Here is a 22,923-nt window from a genome sequence, read left to right as displayed (position 1 = left end):
AGTCAGAGGTGTTCTAGCTCAGTTCCTGGTGATCACATAGCACAAACGAGGAGCAATAATCCATTTACAGCTAGAGGCAGAGTCAAAGAAGACACTGTGTGTGTCTGTTACACTCCTTTAAGGCTCTACCAGTGTGTTGGTGGCCATTGCATAAGAGAGAGGTCGGGGAGATGAAAGTGCCTGGCCAGAACTCATACTCTTGGATTTTACCTAACATGCAATTGGTGCTTTAACCATATATTTTTTTAAACCTTTTGCCTGCAGGCAACCCCTTTAAGTGCTCAATGAAAGGCAGATGAAACCAGCTCATAGCTTATGGGTCAGGTAGTTCTATGTGGTCTGCAAATGAAATCATTATGTAGTGACATTTATTAACTTACTTGTATTTTTCAGCAACTTGTAAGCAATCGTTCTTCCTGATTGATAATTTAAGCGTATTTAATTAGAGAAAGACACTTGGTAGGTCTTGTGGAACACAGAGCAGTCGTTCCCTTACAAGTCTTTGTTTCAGGTACAAGTTGGATGTGAAGTTTACCCATTGAACTGGGAAGCAAGTGTCAGATAGAGTGTGGCTGGTAGTAGAAACAAAGGATCATAAGCGTGTGAGGACAATTAGATCCCTTCAGGCCAAAGATGGCAAAAAATCACTGTCAAAAAGTGATTGTCAGTGGAAGAAAGGCAAGGCAATGGGATCTGATGAATGGAAGGCAGGACCTAGCAGCATCTTCTACTGTATTCAGTGCTAGTGGTGTATTTTGGATTCATATTGTGTGCTTTCAAAAAAAAAGAGTTTCATTGAAAAGAAACTCATTCATGTATTTCAGAAATGTGCTGCTTCTTTTAAAAAAAAAGTGATTTAAAGAAAAATTCTGACAGTAATAGTTTGTTCCAGATGTGTTTATGTTTTTTTCCCTCTGTAAGTGATGTAACCATATTCAAATATTTCTTGTTTAGGTCACAGAAATGACTTTGGAATTGTCTCTTGAAGTATGGTAAGTATTTCATATTAAAAAAAAAATAAAGAGGGAAAATGTATTAGCAGCAAAGGTATTTTACTATGTTCCTTAGAATTTTCTTAAAAAACATGTCAGGTAGAGTGCAAAAATTCCTTGTTTTAACGTAGAAATACCTAGTACTGAACAGTTAGGAGACTTTGAGGGTTATTTTCACATGTTAATTGTATAACTGACTTAAACACTGTTACTTGTACTATTAGGTGTGCCCTTTCCAAATGTTTGTAGGATCAAGACCATCATATATGAATTTCTCATCCTGGTTTATGTTAAGTGCTTTCCTTTTCAAGGGCTTTTTCTTTAATAAACTCATAGCTCAGGTTCAGTTATTATCCTCATTATTTTAGCTTCTGCAGTAACTTTGCATCTCATATTAACGTTCAGCAGATATGGATACTCATTACAAAGCTGCCCCCGAAATGTATTTGGGTGTTAATACCATGCAGTACTGAAGTCAAAGGTGAAGATCTCAGTAGGGCCAGGATTTCACCATGTGTAAAGCTAAGCAGATGCCTACTTTTTTTTTTGTTTCCTTATTTTTTTTCTTTCTAGCTGTCTTTCTCCCTCCTCCTTAGCCTGCCTAGGTGAAAGACCAAAACTCACCTTGAGGCATAATCAGAGAAATACATTTTAAGTCTAAAAATTTATTAGTGAGAGCAAAGCATGTAAAGAGTCTTTTTTTTGTCTGTAACTATAAATAGCAGTGCTGAACGCTGTAACTGTAATCGCAGAACTCTTTCATAATGACTCCAGAGAACAATTTCTGCTCATCGTTTTGTACTAGTAGGGATGCCTGTGCGGGTGGTCCTCGAGACCACCCCTAAACCTTCCCAGGGCTTCTACATTACAAGTATTTAGTACCTCTGACATGAAATGAACAGAAGATGCTTGGCTATCTCTCGCTGCTCTTAAGCAGTAGGCATTGAAATATGTTAAACAAAAGGATCTGATCAAGTTGTGCTCTGGTTATTCTCAGATGGCCTTGAGGATTTTGGATTCTGTGTGGACCTCTTGTTCACAGTATCGTATATACTTTCATGGAACATTGCTTCTAGGCAGTCTTTTTCCCACTTTTTCTTAATCTCATTATTTTATTACATAATAGGTTTAAAAAAAAAACCCTGAAGAATTATTTTCTGTGCCTAAATAGATCCTTTTCAAAATTGTATGGGTTTTTTTTGTAAAGGACTTTAAAATGCTGCCCTGTAACTAACATGCCAAAGTATCCACAAACATTTTTAGATCATCTTTGTAAATACAGGAATTCAACCAGGACAAATTTGTACGCTCCTCCTCACCTCTGTCTGCTAGAGGCAGTGCTGCTGGGAGGTATTGTAGTTGAAACCCTTGGAATGACATACAGACTCAGTGAGTTAGCTAGTCCAAATCATTTATCCTGCCTTGATACCGGAAATGAGAAGTGAGAGTGAACTTGTAGCTTTTCTTCAAGTACAGTATTGAAGTCTTTATGCAGCCCTGTGTACGTTTTTGATCAATTTGGGGAAAAAGCTATTGAAAAAGGCTTTTTCCTGTAGTCAGCAGTACAATTTGTGCTGAGATCCATACAGATTTTGATTTGAAGAGTGAATGGATGCAGTGTCAAAATTGCCCTCTCCTCCCTTAACATGAACCTCTAACTTAAGCAGAGTGTATGTTAGCAGCACTGTATGAAAATTTTTCATTGCAGTTCTTTGTTCAGTTGAGAAGCAGAAAATTCAGATTTCTAGACTGTAAATTTATATTAGTATGCGAGTCATGAACTCACTTCCTATACTTTAATTCAGTTTTTTTAAAGACCACGTAATACACCACTAGAAGCTGCATGTTTTGTGTTTGTTTTTCACTAGATGTGAACAGTGAGGTTTCTATATCAAATGCATGTCATAAAGACACAGTGTGCCTTTCTTGTCTGCGTCCATCACTCCGTGAAATCAGCTGATGCAGTTCTGTTGCATGACTAATCATAATTTTATTTTATTTTATTTCATCTTATGTAAATTAATGTGGATTTTACTTCCATTCAGTTCCCTAGGTGATATTTTTAATTCTGGTTTGAATTATGCCTTTTGTTAAAGCCTATGTGTTTTGCAAATAGCTCTTCAACTGATCTCCGGTTCAGCATGGCTCTGTGCGATGAGGAGAAGAAATTTCGGCAACAGAGAAAAGACAATATCATGCGCAGTATGAAATCATTTCTAGGAGAGGAAAACAGCAAGAACTTGACCACTTCACGTGATGTGAGTTTGGAGAGTTCACATTAAGATTAGTATCACCTTTGGAGTCCTGCATTTGTCTCCCAAAGGAATGAATGAGACACATGAGGTAGAAGGGTTCTATGTAAAGACAGATGGCAGAAGCAAAAAAATTTCTTTTTCCTCTAGGTGCATATGATATTTAGAAGGGGGAATAATTTTTCTTGTGCTCTAAATATATAGATTTAAGTTTAAGGAGACAAAATCCTGTGCCGAAATGAAGCTTCCCTTAAATATGTCCATTATGTGCAAAAGGACAAGACTGCATAACTGCCATCACAGAATAGAAATCACAGCTTTTCATTTGCACTGGCACCTTGAACAAATTGCTGCAACTAATCTGGTTCTTTATTGTTTTAATCCTGTGACTAGGCTGAAAATGGGTAAAGAGATAGAATCCTAGAATAGTTTAGGTTGGAAAAGACCTTTAAGATCATAGAGTCCAATCGTAAACCTAACACTGCCAAGTCCACCGCTAAACCGTGTCCTTAAGCACCACTTCCACATGTCTCTTAAATACCTCCAGGGATGGTGACTCAACCACTTCCCTGGGCAGCCTGTTCCAATGCTTGATAATCCATTTGGTGAAGAGTTTTTCATAATATCCAATCTAAGCTTCCCCTGGCACAACTTCAGGCTATTTCCTCTTGTCCTGCTGCTTGCTACCTGGGAGAAGAGACTGGCATCCACATCACTACAACCTCCTTTCAGGTAGCTGTAGAAAGCGATATGGTCTTCTCTGAGTCTCCTTTTCTCCAGACTAAATAACCCCAGTTCCCTCAGCCCCACTCCTCATAGGACTTGTGCTCCAGACCCTTCACCAGCTCCCTTGCTCTTCTTTAGATGCACTCGAGCACCTCAGTGTCTCATATTCAGCTTATATTTAGTGGGCTATCAACCAGCACCCCTCGGTCTTTTTCCACCAGGCAGCTTTCTGGTCACTCTTCCCCAAGCCTGTAGTGTTGCATGGGGTGGTTGTGACCCAAGTGCAGGACTTGACACTTGGCGTTGTTGAACCTCTTACAACTGACTTTGGCCCATCGATCCAGCCTGTCCAGATCCCTCTGCAGAGCCCTCCTACCCTCGAGCAGATCAAACTGTGTTTCCTTGTCCTTTATCACTATGTTTCCCCCCACATCCAAGAATAGATGAAGATTGCCCTTAGCCATCCTTTTGGTACTAATAGAATCATAGAATCATAGAATGGTTAGGGTTGGAAGGGACCTTCAAAGGTCATGTAGTCCAACCCCCCTGCAAGGAGCAGGGACATCTCCAACCAGATCAGGTTGCTCAGAGCCCCATCCAACCTGGCCTTGAACGTTTCCAGGGATGGGGCTTCCACCACCTCTCTGGGCAACCTGTTCCAGTGTTCTACAACTCGCATTGTAAAAAAATTTTTCCTAATTTCCAATCTAAATCTACCCCCCTCTATTTTAAAACCATTACTCCATGTCCTATCACAACAGGCCCTACTGAACAGCCTCTCCCCATCCTTCTTGTAGGCCCCCTTTCAGTACTGGAAGACTGCTGTAAGGTCTCCCTGGAGCCTCCTCTTCTCCAGGCTGAACAGCCCCAACTCTCTCAATCTGGCTTCATAGGAAATTTTATTTTAATGTATTTATAGAAACATTTTTAATTACCTTTTATGGCAGTACCCAGATTACATTCTAGTTGGGCTTGGCCCTTCTGATTTTCTCTCTGCATAACCTCATGCATAAATCATGCATAATTCCATGCTTTTCATTTTGCTCTGATTCTGAATTCCACGCTTTGTTAAGGTGTTGTTTCTGAGCTGAGATTGTCATCTGAAAAATGCCTAAAGGGCATGTGAAATATCTGCTGCACAAGAAGCATGTGGTGGCTCTGGGCACGTGCCCGACTGCAGAATCTGCCCTTGCATGCTTGATACCCAGCCTGTGCTGTTAAAATGGCCTTGGCTGCATGGCCTTCGTGTGTAAGGGATTAGTCAGGATATGAAGTGTTTTAATGTTAGAGCCAGCTTAGAAATAATTTTCTTTCCTTCCTCTCGTCTTTTCCTTTAACCTAATTTATAGGATCAGGATTATGAAGTCTATTTCTTAGAGAATGTGAGGATGTACAGCTTTCATTGACTGGCTGGTGCTCTGTACCAAGCCAACAGAAGGTCAGGCCAACAGATCTAGATGGAGTGGTGGTGGTTTGGGTCACATCAAAGTGAGAAAGGGTGCCAAACCCCTCTGATCTTTTCAGAGATTTCATAAAACACTACATTATTTTGAGTTAGTTAAGGATACACTTGGTACAGATCCACTTGTTCTGTAGTAGCTTTTCCATCCTTCCTTATTCCTTGCTTGTTCCTCTTCTTGTTCTGTTTCTGGAATTGTGATGGGAAGACTGTGTGTATGTGGGATGTGTCGGGCAATGAACAGAATCAATGAATTAATCTCGGTTGATTAATTCACTGATAACGATTCCTTTTGTGTGTTTTTAGTATAAGCAGAATGTGACAGTCTTTTGCAGAAATTTGAGCCAACATTGAAGGATTCCTTTTAAATTTTTATGAAGTTTTGAGCAAATGGTAAATGTGTTGTTGTATACTTTTGAACTCTGTCTTGCATAGTAAAATGTGCTCGTGTGAGCTTTCTGAGGAAGGTGAAAGGACTTGACAAGTATTATACATATTTTATTTGTAGGGAAATAAATTGTACATGTTGTGAAAGAATATTTTCAAGTGTTTTTAATTTTCAGTTCAGTTATTTTGATCTTAACGCGTGCAAATCTTATCAGAATAGATACTTGTGGATGTGACATCGGTCTGATCTTCTACAGCGGAATAATATCTTTCTCAGAAAAGATGCAGATGTTCTGCCAAGGTCCAGTTAGGACTGGAGTGATACTCAGTGCCTGAAGTATCAGTTCTATGCAGGTGCTATGTGTGCATGAATTAATTGTAAACACTGGGTAAGACTACATATTATTTTTGTCGTCCTTTTCCCTTGGCATCCCTCACTGTCTCAAATATTGAAAGTTTATCAGTTAAATTGCATCTTCTAAGAGCAGACAGTAATCTCTAATTGTAGGCTTATCAAGCCCAGGGAGGACTGAGGTAATGTGATCCTCCTGGTTTTCGTATGCCAAGTGTGTATTTTTAAGCTGACTTGTCAGAATTTTTAGCTACTTCTAGCGATGAAAAAAAAACCCCTTTTTGTTCAAATTAAAATGTAGTTTTGTCCTTATAGCCTGTCATTTTAACTTTTTATTGCTACAGATGGGAGATAGCAGGAGGATTTATAGCACGTTCGTAGTCTTAACATGGCATCAGAAGTCGAGAGGCATAATGAGTATTCTTAGCTGCCTATGAGTCATTGTTTAATCTTAAACAAGTCACTTACTCAAAGTTCACCTGAGTTTCTTAATCTGTGAATAGCAACAAATGTGCCTTGCAGGGATGCTATGAGGCTGTGAAATAATTATACATCCCTGGATGGGGAAGTGAGTACTTCCAAATTTCCTTACATGATCTTGAGGCACATTCTGAAAACACAGAGGATGAGATTTCTCGTACCTGTGTTATTGCTGAGTTTATTTTTATAGTTTTTATTGCTTTAAACAATTTTCTAAAAATACTCTAATCAGTTAAAGAAAGCATGTGGTTGTCTAAGAATGGATTTGCGGAACAACTTCTTAATATTCATCTGTGTAGCCCATGGCAATCTTTTTTCCACTAGAGGTATTCTTGTCCAAATTTTGTGCAGTTTCCAGGGCATTTGGATAAAAACATCTACAGCACTCATTCCCAAAACAAGATTTATTATGTTTTAGTTTTTTTTTTTTTCCAGATTATGGAAATATGATTGAAATTGTCTTTTTCAGAGCTCGCTTTTCTTAAAACCTATCTTGTTTCCCAAATCCTGTTCTTTTTCATGCCCAGTTCAGTGGTTAAGCAGTCAGCACTTGTTGAGGTGAGGTGCCCATTGACTGAAGTGGAACTGTATGGTGCTGAGCTTGTCCACACAGTACAGTGCCCCATGGATCCTAGAGACAGTACAGATACATTGAGAAAACTCTTCATCTGCATTGTTAAATCCTATTCAGTGGAGTTTGTTTGGATGATATCTAAGATGATTGGACTCAAAACTAACTTGAGTCCCTCAGCATTGTGCCGTGCATAGGAACCGTAGGAAAAAGAGACCCGTGCTGGCATGGCCTCTTGGTTGTTCAGAAGTGGGCACAACCATTAGCAATGTGGCCAGAGATTAGAGCAATGGGCTTTTGTCTCCAAGACTTTTGAATACAATTCACATTTTTGTCGTTGACTCACCACGTCACTTTCTTGCGAGTCACTTACCCTTTTGGTCTAGGTTTACTAATCTGCTTGAATGGATGTAGTACCTCTGCCCTGGTTTTACTGGTGATGTACAAAGGACTTCAGGTTCAGAGTCCCTCAGAGAGTGGAGTGCGTCAGCCCCAGCCTGTGTACGTGGAGAAGAGTACACGCCTTGCTATCCTGTCTTTTCTCCATTCTCTCTCAATTGTGAGATGGCTTCTTGGTTCTTTTCCCTGTGTACGCTGTCTGCAGCTACTTCCCTCCTGCCTCTGCCCTATTTACCCTAGAGGGCAACTTGAAGGATGGATGTATGTAGTTTCAAATTCCACTATTTCTTGCCCTTAAATGTGTTGGAAACTGAATTGCAGCTAAAAAGTTGCTTTAACAAACCTACCTGCTTGGAAATGTGCTCTGCAAAGGAAAGGACTCTTAACATTCGTCACCTGACTTACAGCTACAAGTCAACTTGTATTGATTTGGCTGAAATAAATAAGTGTAAATGTGCAGTAGATGCTTCTCTTCAGTAATTTTTTTCATCGTTTAAAAGCTTTATTTACTGTGGAAGCTTACTTAAGCTGCTGCCCTCTACTTTAGAGCTCTTTAATAGAATTTTATTTCTGGAAATAAAGTAGTGATGATTGCAACTCCTCATACTTTGCTTTGATATCAAGTGGAAATGAAGAGATACTATATGTACACCTACTTCTCCCCATACCCACCCTCTCCCAGTTTCGGAATGTATGATTCCAAGATTGCTTGTGCATGAAGTATACAGGAAGCATTTGCCATCAGGATGCTGGTGACTCTTCTCGACATTCTTTGTTGATCCTCCTTACTGATTTTTCTGCATCCTGAAGAGAACTCATTTTTTCCCTTGTGCTCATGCCACTGCACTGATGAGCAGATTTGTTGAATAGTGGCACTTTGGAAGTGTTCTCACATAGTTTTTCCAGGCTTGCACCTGCAAACCACTGTCTTCATCCTGTTGGGATTTGTCTGCGTAGGTTAATTAGGTAGTGTTTGTAAAGAGCTTTCAAAGCCTAACCTACATTATTAAATTTGTGATTAGTAATATCGCTCTTCTGTTCAAAGCAACTGCTCCATTTTTGGGGTGTTGGCTTAACAAAACAGGCATGTCCTAAGTCTTTACCTTTGTTTTGTCATTTTTTGATAGATAGCTATCTCTGGAGGTGCATGATGAATGCTGATGCCAGTAAATACCTGTGGTTTCTATTACTAAAGCTTAACACTTATGAAGATAATAAACTAATCTTACTGCATCAAGAATAAGCAGTTTTTGTGGAATGAAAGCCTCAAGAAATGCCTCTGCATACTTGGTCATTGTGCACGGTCATTTCCGTGTGACTGTGCGTTTCCAGTCCACGGGGGAGTTTCACTGCTTGGAGTCTGCAGAAAGAACCTGAACTCAGTAGTCACATGATTCTTATAACTGATCCTGTCTATTGGCACCTTAAATTCTGTTTCAGTGAAATTTTTGACTGATTACTAGTTTGATCAGATAGGGGCCTTCTGCACAACTGTTTAGTTCTTTTTGTATTTAGTAACAACCAAAAGGTTGTTACCTTATCACCACTGAACAGTGGAAAATTCAGTTTCAGAAACTGGGAACCAGGTTAGACATTTGCTGAAGCACTTGATGATGGTAGCAAGTTAATTTTTAGAATCACAGAACCATATAATATCTCAAGTTCGAAGGGACCCATAAGGATCACCAAATACAACTCCCTGTTCCTTGCAGGATTATGTAAAACTAAACTGTATGACTAAGAGCATCGTCCAGATGCTTCTTGAACTCTGACAGGCTTGGTGCCATGACCACTTCCCTGGGGAGCCTGTTCCAGTGACTGACCACTCTCTCAGTGAAGAACCTTTTCCAGGTGTCCAAATCCGAACTTCCTCTGATGCAGCTTCATTCCATTCCCTTGTGTCCTATCGCTGGTCACCAGAGAGAGGAGATCAGCACCTCCCCATCTGCGAACCCCCTTGAGGAAGTTGTAGACTGTGATGAGGTCACTCCTCAGCCTTCTCTTCTGCAAGCTGAACAAGTTAAGTGACCTTAGACACTCCTTGTAAGTCTTGCTCTTGAGGCCTTTCACCGTCTTGACATTAAAGAGCACTGGCCCTAAAATTGAACCTTGGGGAACCCCCATGTGACTGGCCGACAGCCTGATGTAACCGTTTACCGTAACTCCTTGAGCACAACCCATCAGCCAGTTGCTCCCCAGTGTATTATGAACTTGTCTAGCTGTGTGCTAGACAGTTTATCCAGAAGGATACTGTAAGAGACAGTATCAAAACCTTTGCTAAAATCAAAAAACTCCACGTCTACTGGCTTCCCCTGGTCAACTACGTGGGTGACCTTGTTCTAAAAGGAAATTAAATTTGTTAAGCAGGACTTTCCCCTTGTGAACCCATGCTGACTATGACCAATGACTGCATTGTCTCTCAGATGTTTTTCAATAACTCCCAGAATAACCTTCTTCGTAAGTTTACCAGGCACTGAAGGAGACTGACGGGCCTGTAATTACCAGGGTCTTCCTTCATACTCTTTTTGGAAACTGGGACAAATTTGCCAGCTTCCAATTGATTGAGACCTCTCCAGACTCCCAAGACCATTGAAAAGTAATGGAGAGAGGTCCCACAATAATATCAGTCAGCTCTTTCAGTACCCTGGGATGAATCTGATTGGGCCCCGTAGACTTACTTGCATCCAGCTGGAGCTGCAAGTCTCAAACAAGTTCAGAGTCAGCTGGGAGTTTATCGTCACCCCAGTCACGGTCTTCCAACACGTGTCTCTGGCAGTTCCAGGGCTCATCACCGTTGTTAGAGACAAAGGTGGCATTAAATGTTTCTGCTTTGTCTACATCCCTATTTGTGAGGTGACCAACCTCATAAGGTGGTGGACCAATGTTGTCTCTGATCCTCCTTTTGCTACTGACATGTTTTAAAAAGCCCTTTTTGTTGTCCTTCACAATGGTGGCCAACTTGAGCTCTAATTGAGCTTTAGCTGCGTGAACTTTCTCTGCACAGTGGCAAACTGCATCTCTGTTGTCCTCCCGTGTTGCCTGTTCTTGGTCCCAGTGTCCGTAAGCTTTCCTTTTCTGCCTAAACTCTAGAAGAAGATCCCTGTTCATCCAAGCTGACCTTCTGCCCTGCTTGCTTGACTTCCCACACTTTGGAATTGTCTGCCTCTGTGCTCTGAATAGATAGCTCTTAAAAAAGTGACCACCGTTCGTGCGCCTCGGTGCCTTCAAAAGCAGATTCCCAGGGGACTAGCTCCTTCAGCAGCCCAAAGTCTGCTCTCTCCATGTCCAGGGTCGACGTTTTGCTGGCAGTTTTTCTCCTATCGCTATTTTATTTTATTTTGTCTTCTTTCTAGATACTTGGAGAAACTATGCAATGGAAGGGAACAGCTTTGAAGTCAGGGCTGAGAAGGCTGGGAAGTAAGAATGAGAGAAGTATAAAATACAACCTCTGTAGATACATTTTCAATATGGTATCACTTGTAACTGGCTCTGCTTCTGTTCACTTTGCTGAGTGGGTGTACAGATGCGCATAAATCTCCTTACCTCTCCTGTAGTTTTTGCAAGGGAGCTGTAAATTTGAGACTGTCTTCATGCTATGCAGTAATATCAGATGTTTTTATTATAAAATGTGTTTTTAAACTCCTAGCCAAAATATTATTTATCTCTCTTCTGTTTCTGATTAGTAACTTCTACTGCTTTGGCTGTGTCACAAAGATACGTGTGGATTAAAGCTGGTGTTTGAATTGCTTAAAAACGTCTATGGTTTTGAAACTAAATACTTTATTTAATAACTAAATTTAATACCTTCTCACTTTTGGATTATGGATAAGAAAGACAAACATTCTTAAGAAACTCGGAGTATATTTTTATTTAGAAATCTTGCTACGAGTGGCAACTTCTTCAAATAGATTCTAATTCTTCAGAAAGCAGGCAATTAGAGATCTAAGTAACAAGACATCGTGGAGGCAGCAACTTGCCAATGCTGAGACCTGACTTATTCATTCCATTTGTAGACTTATTGGTTGTATATTAAGATCTGAAGCAGCAGCACAAATCTGTGCGAATGAACTGAACTTGAAATTCTAAACATTATTTCAGTAGACAGGAAGCTAAGGAGGGTCATAATCATAGTATTCGACTTTCTCCATGTGTATTTGTAGATTTTACCATTTGACCTGAACAATCAGAAAAATCAAGCATTACATTTCTGTTCCTGCAAGGAAGCTAAAATGGAGGATTCTGCTCAGTGATAATATTGTGCCCTATTAGCAAGTAGGATTGAATAAAAAGTATGATGTAACAGAGTTGTAAAAATACTGTTTGGAAGGACCTCTGGAGGTCAGCTAGTCCCAGTGCTGGACTCTGAAAGGAGTGTTATTGCCAACACTCAATTTGTTGTCAACAGAAAATCGGGAGGCTTCTGCTTAGCGAGTCCCAGAACAATCCAGAGTTTAGTGAACTCCAGAGTCCTAACTCTGATGCTCACTTCCCAGCCTTGATCTGATCCTGGACTCAGTCACTTTGTGAGGACAGCAACCCGAGCAGCTCCGGGTGGCTGCATTTGCCCGTGGTTCTTCACTCTTTGTGAGCAGCAGGTGAGGTACAACATTAGTCAGCCCCTCCAGCATTTGCATTAGGAAATTGTCACCGAGGCAGTCCACAGACTTCCTGGATGTCATGCACCATGCTGACCTTTCAGCAGGGGATCAAAATCCACGGCTGGATCACGAGACTTCTGGTTTTTAGTGGAAGCCTTACCCACTTCATCCCATTGGTCAGCAGTCTGAATCTGACTGCCACAATGTTCCTCAGCGTTACTTTCTTTCTGATCGTGGTTCAGAAGTTCCCCAAAGACACCTCGCTGCTTGCATCCTGATGTTCTGTGCAATCAAGGAGCTACTTTCTTGTAGAACGCAGTCCCCTTGCACTCTTTTCCTCACCTGTCTTCCCAGCCTCCACCCATCCATGGCAGTGGGCCGAGCATGCGTGCTGTCCCACCAAGTCCATTGGCATTCTGATTATGTCATAGACCTGTGACTGCACTTGAATCTCCAATTTTTCTTGTTTGATATCCAGTCTCTCTGCATCAATATAGAGACATTTGAGGGAACACTCTTCCTTCTGAGCAGGAACGTGCAGGTCTCACTACTAGCTTTCTCCCTGTCTTCCTCCTGCATTTGCAACATTTGCACCCTTTGCTCACTTATGTCCCTGTCACTGAAGTTAGTCTAAAGTCTTCCTCATTAAATTAGCAAGTCTGTTTATGAAGGTGTTCCTCACTCTGTTGGTCAGGTGGTTTCTTTATTTTCCCATGGACCATCTTCATCAGCAAGCAAGGCTTCATGATGAAGAAGCCAAGAGTCTCACTGATGACACCATCTGAGCCTGATAGCATCTGCTTGAGCTATTCCTCTTTCATACTAGAAAGATCAAGTCCACAGGCCACAGCCTTGGGTGCCTGTGCCCCTCATTCTTGCTCCAAGATGGGGCAAAGCATCTTTTGTCTGCTCAGGGTCTCCCCTGCCTGTATCACTGTTGCCCACATGGACGAGCAGTGAGGAGTGGCAGCCGGAAGGCCAGGTGAGACTCTGCCATTTCTCCATGCCATCATGGATCTGGAGCCTGGGCAAGCAGCAAAGCTCCCTAAACAATTGGCCTGGCCTGTGTCCCATAGAAAAGAGAGTCATCAGCTACTGTCACTTGTCACTGTGTAGCACTGTTTCTTATCCAGTAACCTATGATGTCCAAAATCCTCCCTGACAGCCCTTGTTCCTTCTCTGTCACCAGGGCTCTGAACTGAGGCAAAGAGCTGCACATGGAAGGAGAGACTTCTGTCACTGCCAGAAGTAGCAAGCTTGCAGCTTCCCCTCTCCTGGGAATTTATGCTTTCTTTCTGCCCTTGGGTTCCCTCAGTCATATCTTCCTTCTTGCCTGCATGGGAACTAGGTACATTTAGCTTCCCTTTACATCCCCGCATGCCAGATGCTTTGTTACATGCCCTCTGTTTGCACCTCCTGGTTGCTAACGGTCCCTAGGTACGTGATAAATAGCAAGCTGAGAGGAAGTCTGCTCTCCCCCTCTGTGAGATTTCCACCTTGGCAGACAGAACCTCTCGTGCTGCTGGCTGGTTCCTGCCTTCCCGTGCTTGCTCTCCTCCCACGCTGCGGTGCAAAAGTGCTTCTGCCATTCAGCTCATTGTGAAGCCGAAGAGACTGAGTAAATGTCATACAGAAATTGTACATAACTCTTGGGGCCAGGGAACCCAAGGGGGACAGGTGACTGCACAGGTAGGATTACAGTACTGTTCCATTCTACGTACAGTGTTTAAAAGTCGTATCTCAAAGTGCTTTATTAAAGTATTCTGCTGTTCTCTTACACGTGTACCACTAAGAGACTGCAGGATACCTTCTTTTTGGCTTGTTAGAGCTTTTGGGCACAGATTTGGAAAAGCATAGATTTCTTCTTTGCTGGGAGGGTCTCTGGATGGTGACCTATTAACTGCACAAGGCTAGTGTGTTTGGCCAGTGAGTGACTAATAACATTTATTTAGTACTTTTAAGTCTTTATCAGGATTGATGTGGTGATATGCTGTTGTTCTTATCTATGCAGGTACCAGTGATAGCGATACTGGGTTCAGGAGGTGGATTTCGTGCCATGGTAGGATTTGCTGGAGTCATGAAAGCACTTTATGAGTCAGGAGTTTTAGACTGTGCGACTTACATTGCTGGTCTCTCAGGATCCACGTGGTAAGGGCTCTTTCTTTTGTTTTTGTTCTGTTTTTCTTCACAAAGTTCATGAACAAATTTTCATGGGAGTCGACGTATTTCTAAGGTTATACTTCACAGAAAATTTTGTGCGTACGCAGTCAGTACAGAAAAGATGTGCAGAGCCAGCTGTCTTGCAGCATAGCAGATCAGTGGAGCAAGTCTGCTGGTGGAGGTGTTTCAGAATGCCTTGAAGGGTGAGGGCGACTCGCTCTCTGGGTGGTCTTCCTAGGAGCTTTGATAGCACGAATGGATGAAAGAGGTGCTACACATATGCACATCCGTTTCTGTAGCAACAGCCAATACTGTATGCTGTATGTACTAGGACTCTGTAACTGAGTCTTTCATCTTGATCACCAAAAAATTAAGAATTCAAACTCTTGATATAAATCGAACATATATTTTGTGTTGTTTTATTTTCTCAATGAAATTGAAAAAAAAAATTCCTTGTGATTTGAAGATGATGATGTATCCTTTTGGAGCACTTCTCAGAGATTCTCAAAATCACTGAAAGGTCTTTTGCTCAATTTTAAACTCAGTAGTCATCTTCTTAGTGGATTTACTGGGGATGTCTAGGACCTCTTCACTGATTCTTTCTCGGTGTAAGGAGATTTGAGCAGATGTACTTCAGCTTGTAGGGAAGAATACCAACTGACTGCCATGCTGCCAAGCTGTATGGATCACCTTGTATCACTCCTGTTGTCACTGTTTAATTTAGAAATTACATTGCTTTTTTAAATAGTTTGTTAGTCAGATGGGAGAAAAGATCTTCACAGATGTCTCAATTAGTACGCCGTAGTCAGGTAGTTGTGGTGTCCTTCTGTCTGACTCAATGAATGCTTCAGCTCATTAATAAGAACAACATCAACAGGAGAAAATCAGAGTGACTTAACTGTGTGAAAGGCACTCTCCGGGCTTTGTAGGCAGCAGAATGCTTTGAACCCCAGTAGTATGTCTGCCTCAACCACTCTTCTGAATGAGAGGGTTTCTCTTCTCCCTGCCCAGTGCTGTGAACCTGCAGCCTTTTGTCTTGGCTTTTATAAAAATTGTCCCAAATTACACTTACTACAAATGTTAAAGGTATTTTGACGTTTCTTAAATGAAATGATGTAACATGTTTAAAAGCTGTGTAGTTTTCATCAACCAAAGACATCTGACAAAATCAATCCAAATTTCTTAGTGTTTGGACTCCTTAACACTACTTTTTTTTTCATTCAGTGAAAAATTGCAGACTTTTTTTGGTCTAACTTTAAAACTTTGTTTTCATGTTAATGGACTAGTTTGCAGTAGAGGATGTTACATCTTAAGAAAATTTTGAACTTTTCAAGGGAGTAGCCCAAATGTCACAAAATATGATTTTACCATAACCCATTTTTTTTTTAATGTACCAGTTTGAATACTGGAGCCTCGTCTGAATCCAGTTTAGGGACAAAGTAGTTTCATTCCATCAGATTACCACCTGGGCAATTAGGGGACTGGAGCACATGAGAAAGTGAGGCAGCTGGATTTGTTTAGCCTTGAGGAGTAGGCAGAGGTAGTGATGGAGGGGAGATCTTACTGTTGTCTTCAGCTGCCTAATGGGTAGCTGTAAAGAAAGCAGACTTTTTGGACGTGCACAGAGAAAGGACCTGGGGTAAAGGCAGTAAGTTACAGCAAGAGAAATTTGGTTAGCTATTAGGAAAATTATTTTGCAGTGAGAGTGGTCAAGCACTGGAATTTATTGCCACATCCTTACTTGACTGGGCTGGGTGAGGTGTCGTTCTCTCTGTCTGACTCAGTGAATACTTCATGTGAAAGTAGAACTTGACTGAACAAAGCCCTGAGCAACCTGGTCTGACTTTTAAGTTGGCTCTGTGTTGAGCAGGAGGTTGGAATACAGACTTAGAAGTTCATTCCAATCTAAATTATAAGATTATATGAACGTCTCATTTCTTCGAGAGTAAGGGGAAAAGACTTTTGTTGGAATAGCTAAATATAAATGCGCAGGGAATCTGCCAGGGATGTGCTTTATCCCCTGGTTTAACTCCAAGGAAGCACGTGAATTTTGGTTCCATACATTGGTTCCACATAAGGAAACTCTCTAAGCCCAAAGTTGTTAACTGTTTTGAAATAGATAATAATCTGTTCTGTTCATTGTGTGTTTTTTTTCTTTTCAATTATTTTCCACTTATGTGAAGCTATAAAAGATTGTCATCCCTGGAATCTGATTTTTCTATCACTGGTGGTTGGAGGGGCAGATTTGTCACTGTCTATAGAGAGACCTGGATGTACTTTTGTCAAATTTGCAAAAAGTGGAAGATATCATTTGGCTAGATGAAGAGCAATTGAATAGTGCAATGCAGTGTGAAAATTTGTCACTGTGTTTCTAGAGAATGGTATGTAGTCCATGTTCTGAAAAGATGTCAGTCAGCTGGCCATGAGGTCCTTTTTTGGAAAAACCCAGGTGTGAATACGTAATTGATCTAATGTAAACCTATGAAATCTGTATTAAAATAGCAAGATTATCTGAACTGGTTCAGTCAGAAACATATGTTGGAAACAGTTGTATTTAAACAAATTTGCTTTTGCTGTCTTGGTGACGTCACCTATTCGGACTTTTCTTGCTTGATGAATTAATTAACTGACACTTTGGCACTCCCTTTCTTTTCTTTTTTTTTCCGTGCAGTCTATTACTTGGGAATAATGCTCTTTTCTTTTTTTTTTTTTTTTTTTTCTGAAGGGTGGAGAATTCCTTCCCTGGAGGGAGAGGCAGGTTTTCGCTTGTTCACTCAGATGCATGCCTAACCTTGGAGCAATGCATTTGCCTCCCTGATTGTTTCTGTCATCTTGCTTCAACCTCGTACTGAATTCTTCATCCTGCATTTTCCTTTCTCAGCTCACGTGGAAGCTTGCTGCTGCGTTTGTTCCACCCACGAGCTGACGTGCATGCTAAGCTTTAGAGACTGCGCAAGGACTAATGAATCAAGTTCTTATATCGTGGATGTGACGGGGTTCATCATGCTGTTCAGCAAATTGCTGGGCAGTGATGTCAGGGCCAAGCTTTGCACCCTGTGTGTCTCACTGCTGTGCGGAATTATGCCTGCAGTATATGTGTACCTGAACCAAATGATTGAATAAATAATAGTGAAATGAGTGTCTAGTAGATTAGGACGGCCTATCTTGAGTCTTCATCCACGATGTTACTTAAGCCCAGCAAGTGCTAACCGCAGTTGTCTGCATGTGTGTCTAAACTCTGGTTTGAGTAAACAAAACTTGAGGTTCCGGAGTTACTCAGTGACAAAGTCAAGATTTGCCTGACAGGCCTCTTCTGAATCCTCAGTCAATTAAATCTCTGCACAGGTTGTAGCTATTGTGCTTCGTCGTATTATGAAAACATCTAGATCCTGGAAAGCATGCCATATACTAATATATTTTAGGAATTTTTGAGTAGTGATAGTGAACTGGAGAGTGACAGAGAGAGGTACATCTTAGAGTGAAAGAACTGCATGCGTATCCTTACAGGACCTCCCGGCTGCCAAATTTAGGTATGCTGTTACACTTGAGAAGCTGTTTTTTCAGCTTGTGATGATTCTGTCCGTTATCCCTTAAACAGATAAATGAGGAACACTTTAATCTTTTACATCATACACATTATGGAAATGTATATCAAGTGTTTGATTCTATGCTTACATTTAGAATAAATTCTCTAGCTTTCTGTGCCTTGAGAAAAAGAAATGACAATTTACTTTATAAATGGTGAGTAAATTAATCTCATTTAATCAGTAATTGTATCAAATTATTTATGAGCTTATTGCACGTTTCAGACTTTGATACTTACAGAGCCCGTTTTCCATTGCAGGTACATGTCAACTTTGTATTCACACCCAGATTTTCCAGAAAAAGGACCAAAGGAGATTAATCAAGAATTGATGAACTCTGTGAGTCACAACCCACTTCTGCTGCTCACTCCTCAGAAAGTCAAACGCTACATTGAAGCATTGTGGAATAAGAAAAGCTCAGGGCAGCCTGTCACCTTCACAGATATTTTTGGAATGCTAATAGGTGAAACACTTATCCATGATGTGAGTTCATTTTTTTATGATTATTAGAGTTGTGAAACTGTTGTGTAATTACTGTTGTTACTGTATTTTTGAAACAGCCTTGGTAACATTTAAGAAAGTATGTTTAGCAATAGAAATATTTTAAGTTATAGCTGAAGAGATACTGGATAATAAACTTGTAAAATGCTTTCCTTGCTCTGGGACATGTTTCTGAATGGTACTCATTTCTTTAAGAGTTAGGAAAACATCATGCTTTCTTGTGCAACAGAAATGAACTTAACTGCTGGGTACTCGCAGCAAAGTCTTGGCATTGTATACCCAGCCATTAATGTTACTACTCAAGCGATTTCAACAAAAAATTACAAAATGGTGTGACCTTTTTATGCACATTTTGCTATAAGAAAAGCAGAATTTGCTTAACAAAATACTAATGTCAAGGTGAAAGATACACATCTCTATTTATTAGCACTTGTTTTTCTGAAGAAAAGAGACAATAGGAGGGCTTCATACTGTTGTATTTTATTATTGACAAATCCTAGGTAACTGAATCAAGCACACAGTCTTCAAGTTCAAATGAGTCAGGTGGGCAGAATTTGGACTTGATCTTATTGTAGGACTGAGATGTGTTAATACATTCATGACTTGTTTTGTACACCTTTGTCTTTCATATGTATACATTGCCATTAGGTTTTAAACATTCTAAAATACTGAAAAAAAAAAGGCAACACAGCTTTTAGTAACTGTAAGATATAGGGTGAGTTTCTGACAATGAAGGGATGTTAATGATCCTGTGAGGCTGTTTAAAAGTCCTTGTTTACTAAGGAGTTAAATAAGTGCACAGGTGTTTAGCTTAAATCTGAACCTGACACAACCAGTGAAAAATGGAAATAAGCCTACCTTAGTACTGTTATGTCATAATGACTTTCAGTCTTTCTTGATTGCAGACTCCAGAACGTTTTCTGGGGGAGATGCAGATTCTTGGTTAGCAAATGTAAGCCTCTTAATAGACCATGTGCTTTTCTTAGTTATCTTTGCTGAAATTTTGGAAACAGCACAGACTGAAAAACATTACGTGCTCATTAATGGTGGTTCTGCCTAAGGTGTTTTTTCCTTGTTGTCATCTTTTTACAGTAGCAGAGGGAAAGAATTTGCTTTGTCCAGCAATACTGGTTTCTCTTTGCCAGTGTTATTTTGGACTCTATAACACATGCTTATTTCATCTTCCTGATATGTGTTCTCCCACTCCTGAGTACCTTCTAAACGCACTTTCTGAATTGTGCATTTAGAAGGTTACTGAAGCAGATTACTTCCTTTTACAAGTTCTTTTGTTCTATTTTTATTGGAAGTAACGGTGTTTGTCCATTTTCCTTCTCTTTGAGGATTTCAGAGAAATGAAATATCAGCAGACCTTTACAGGATCTGTTTGGACATAATGTCTTTCTTTTCACGCAGAGAATGGACACCACTTTGAGCAACATGAAAGAGAAAATCAACAATGCACAGTGTGCTCTGCCACTCTTTACGTGTCTCCATGTCAAACCAGATGTCTCGGAGCTGATGTTTGCAGGTATGTTTTCAATCTGTGTATTGAGTCATTTGTGAAAGGAAGAGAAGTGCATGCCTGAAAAAAAGCCTGGTTTTTTTAATACTTCTGAGAGTAATGTATCCTGCAACTTGGTACACGTGGAAATTATTAGTCTTATGGCAAGGATTAGGAAAGAATTTGCCATGATATGAAACATTCTTCAGGGCTTAACCAAATTTGCATTGTTATGAACTGACTACAGGAAGATTTTAATTTATAAAAAGAATAGTTGTGATGCTGAAGGATATGCCAAACAGGCCTGTCAGGAGGACTGTTCTGGTGAATTTTAAAAGGTGACTGGGGACTGTTCAGTGGCTTCTGGGAATCTATCAGTAGAGTCTGATAACAAGAAGTTACTCAGGGATAAATGGTCACATACTTAGGTAGGTGGTTACTTATTTGATTGGTGCAGTGTTTGCACCAAGGTTACAGGGTTGTGGAGAACAGGCATCAAATGGACATATTCCTCGTGGGATACCATGGAACCGAGCCTTTTCTTGGCTTTTAAGATGCATCTTTTCCTGTCCAAGAAAAGACAGACAGACTGTATTTTAGGTCAGCGGCCTTGTATTTCTCTGTCATTCTTGGGTTTGGAGACTTGTTCTTAGACCTTTTTGTAACTGTTATTTTTTATTTTACCTGAAAATACATCTAACGCCATAACAGCCTCTTTAGGTTTCTGTGACATGTTAAGTGGCAGCCAAGTTTTGTTCTGTGTGTGTGTTACAAAAAAATTATTTCCTACCAATTGAAAAGAATATTGCTTATCTGTGAAGTAGCTGAGTACACTGCAGGAGTCAAGACAAAAAGAAAGCTGGTGTTTCTCCAACAGCAGAAAGCTGCTTAACATTAGTATATCAGAAGGGAAAGGGAAATGTCTTCAGTCATACAGGAGTATTCCTCTTTCTGAGAAAAGTGATATTAGAATTGAACAAGCAAATCAGATATCCTACCTATTTTTGCTTCTTGCACAGTGTAAAATACCGTTGGTAACACAAAATGGGCTTTTTGATGAGCTTCTGTTTTCTGAGAAGTTTTATCTGGGTTGCTTATTTACCATTTTAAAAACAAAAGTATCTTTAGTTATCGATGGCCTTCTCTAATCATGACCAGAAGCACCTGAAGGCTGGTCTAATTTCTCTAGCCTTCCTAATTGGTCTAAAAAAGGTATTACTTCTGCCAATGGATCTTTTTTTTCACTTTTTTGAGGCTATCACCTATATCATTATATAGGATGCTAGACCTTGATCATTTATATTGTAAGCTTTTTTCTCCTTTCAGAACTGAACAACTATTCTTGGTATGAAATATATAGTAAGTTTTGAACAGAAATAGTTACACTTTATTATTTACTAGATTATAGATGTAGGTGAGTTTATTCATGTTGTTTCAAGTAGAAATGCATTAATAATACCAGATAACATTCCTTCCAGGACAATGGTGCACAATTTCATGCGTCATTTTAACTGAATGTAATTACAGTGATTTATTTTAAGACATCTTTTTTGTTGTTGTTGTTATTAAGATAGCTCCTTTAATGATAAGAAATGACCTGAAGTTACTGAGGTTTTGCTCTCGAAGGTCATTATAGTAAGGTTATGTCTGTGAGAGGGTGAGTTGGTCTATGCGAGTGTTGCTCCACAGCAGTAGGTGCTACAGATTTCATTTGGGAAGCAGGGCTGCCTTGAGGTATGGATGCATAGCACTCGGATCCCAGGCTCCAGGTTTCCGAGGGATCCTTCGGTCGGTGCTTGGTTAGCTGTGTTTGTCACACACACTGAACTGGGTATGTGGTTTTGATCTGCCTGCATGCAGCAAGTGAATCTGGTCTTAGTGTGTGAGTACTGTCCGTGCATATAGGTACCTAATCCTGAATCTGCCAGATGTTTAATGCTGGCAAAATATTACCTCTCTGTCTTCTGTCCTGAGAACAGGAAAAATCTGTTGCATCTTCAACTGGTATGAAGTTGTGTAGAGTTGTGATCTAACTTACATCAGGGCCACATCCAAAATGCAGTGAACACAGCTGAGAGTTCGATTTACTGGAATATAAACACTAAGTATTTCTCTTGGTATAGAGTTCATGTCTCCTGGGAGATTCAAGTCCTTCTCACTGTCTCCAGGAGCTTCTGGAATGGCAGAAGCTAATGCTGAAGCCCTTTAATTTTAAGGCGGAAATCTTATTTCCCTAAGCAGGATATGTGATTTGAGAAATCACCTTCTTCAGTGCAAATACAAAATGAAAGTGGACTGTCACAGATTAAATGAATTCTATTTCTAAATTCAATTTTGCTGCATACATATCTGCCAATTCTTGTTTATATATCTCAAGGGAAATACCGTTGAATTCCTGGATTGGATCTTCAAAGGAATTTCCTTCTCCTACAATAAATGTGAAGATTTGTGGGTGGTTTATTTGGAAATTAGGATGTTGTATTTGACTTAGCATAGATAAGTATTGCCCCGTGAAACACAACTCTCAGCGGTCATGATTAAATCTTTCCTTTTCAGGACAAGTGGTTAACCTAGTGTTTAAAATACTCAGCGTTTCTGTTGAAATGTTGAGGAGTGAATGGCATCCCATGACTTGTGGGGATTTTTCAAAGCAGTTTCTTTTGTCTTTCTATTTTTGAGTTATTTTTAATTTGTTTACAGAAGCAGTCAAATCAATCACTGCTAAAAATATGGAAAATAAAATAGACAAATGTGTGAAACACTAAAAATGTAGGGTATTTTTTGTTTGTTGTTGCTTGCTTTTTGAAATTAATTCTCTAATGTAAGCAACCCCACTAGTATCAAAGAAAATATTTCAAAATCTGAGAGAATTCGTTTTCAAAAAAGGCATACACCGTAGAATGTACATCACTCCTGAAATGTTCTCCGTAGATCAGAAAATGCATTTGAATGTTTTATTCC

At 40.1% G+C, this 22,923-nt stretch overlaps 1 protein-coding gene across 1 annotated transcript in view; it reads left to right on the top strand.

Annotated features, from left to right (window-relative positions):
• Positions 1-22,923, top strand: part of PLA2G4A (phospholipase A2 group IVA) — an 87,370-nt gene that overhangs the window by 45,757 nt on the left and 18,690 nt on the right. Inside the window, exons 7-11 of the mRNA XM_086753938.1 lie at positions 955-992; positions 3,109-3,250; positions 14,228-14,364; positions 18,221-18,443; positions 19,875-19,989. Of these exons, the coding sequence (XP_086610064.1) occupies positions 955-992; positions 3,109-3,250; positions 14,228-14,364; positions 18,221-18,443; positions 19,875-19,989 (655 nt within the window). The remainder of the gene's footprint in view (positions 1-954; positions 993-3,108; positions 3,251-14,227; positions 14,365-18,220; positions 18,444-19,874; positions 19,990-22,923) is intronic.

Source organism: Chlamydotis macqueenii, chromosome 8, assembly GCF_036417535.1.
Source record: "Chlamydotis macqueenii isolate bChlMac1 chromosome 8, bChlMac1.mat, whole genome shotgun sequence".
Lineage (NCBI taxonomy): Eukaryota > Metazoa > Chordata > Aves > Otidiformes > Otididae > Chlamydotis > Chlamydotis macqueenii.
The sequence above is the reverse complement of the archived record's forward strand: the minus strand, read 5'-3'. Positions and strand labels throughout refer to the sequence as shown.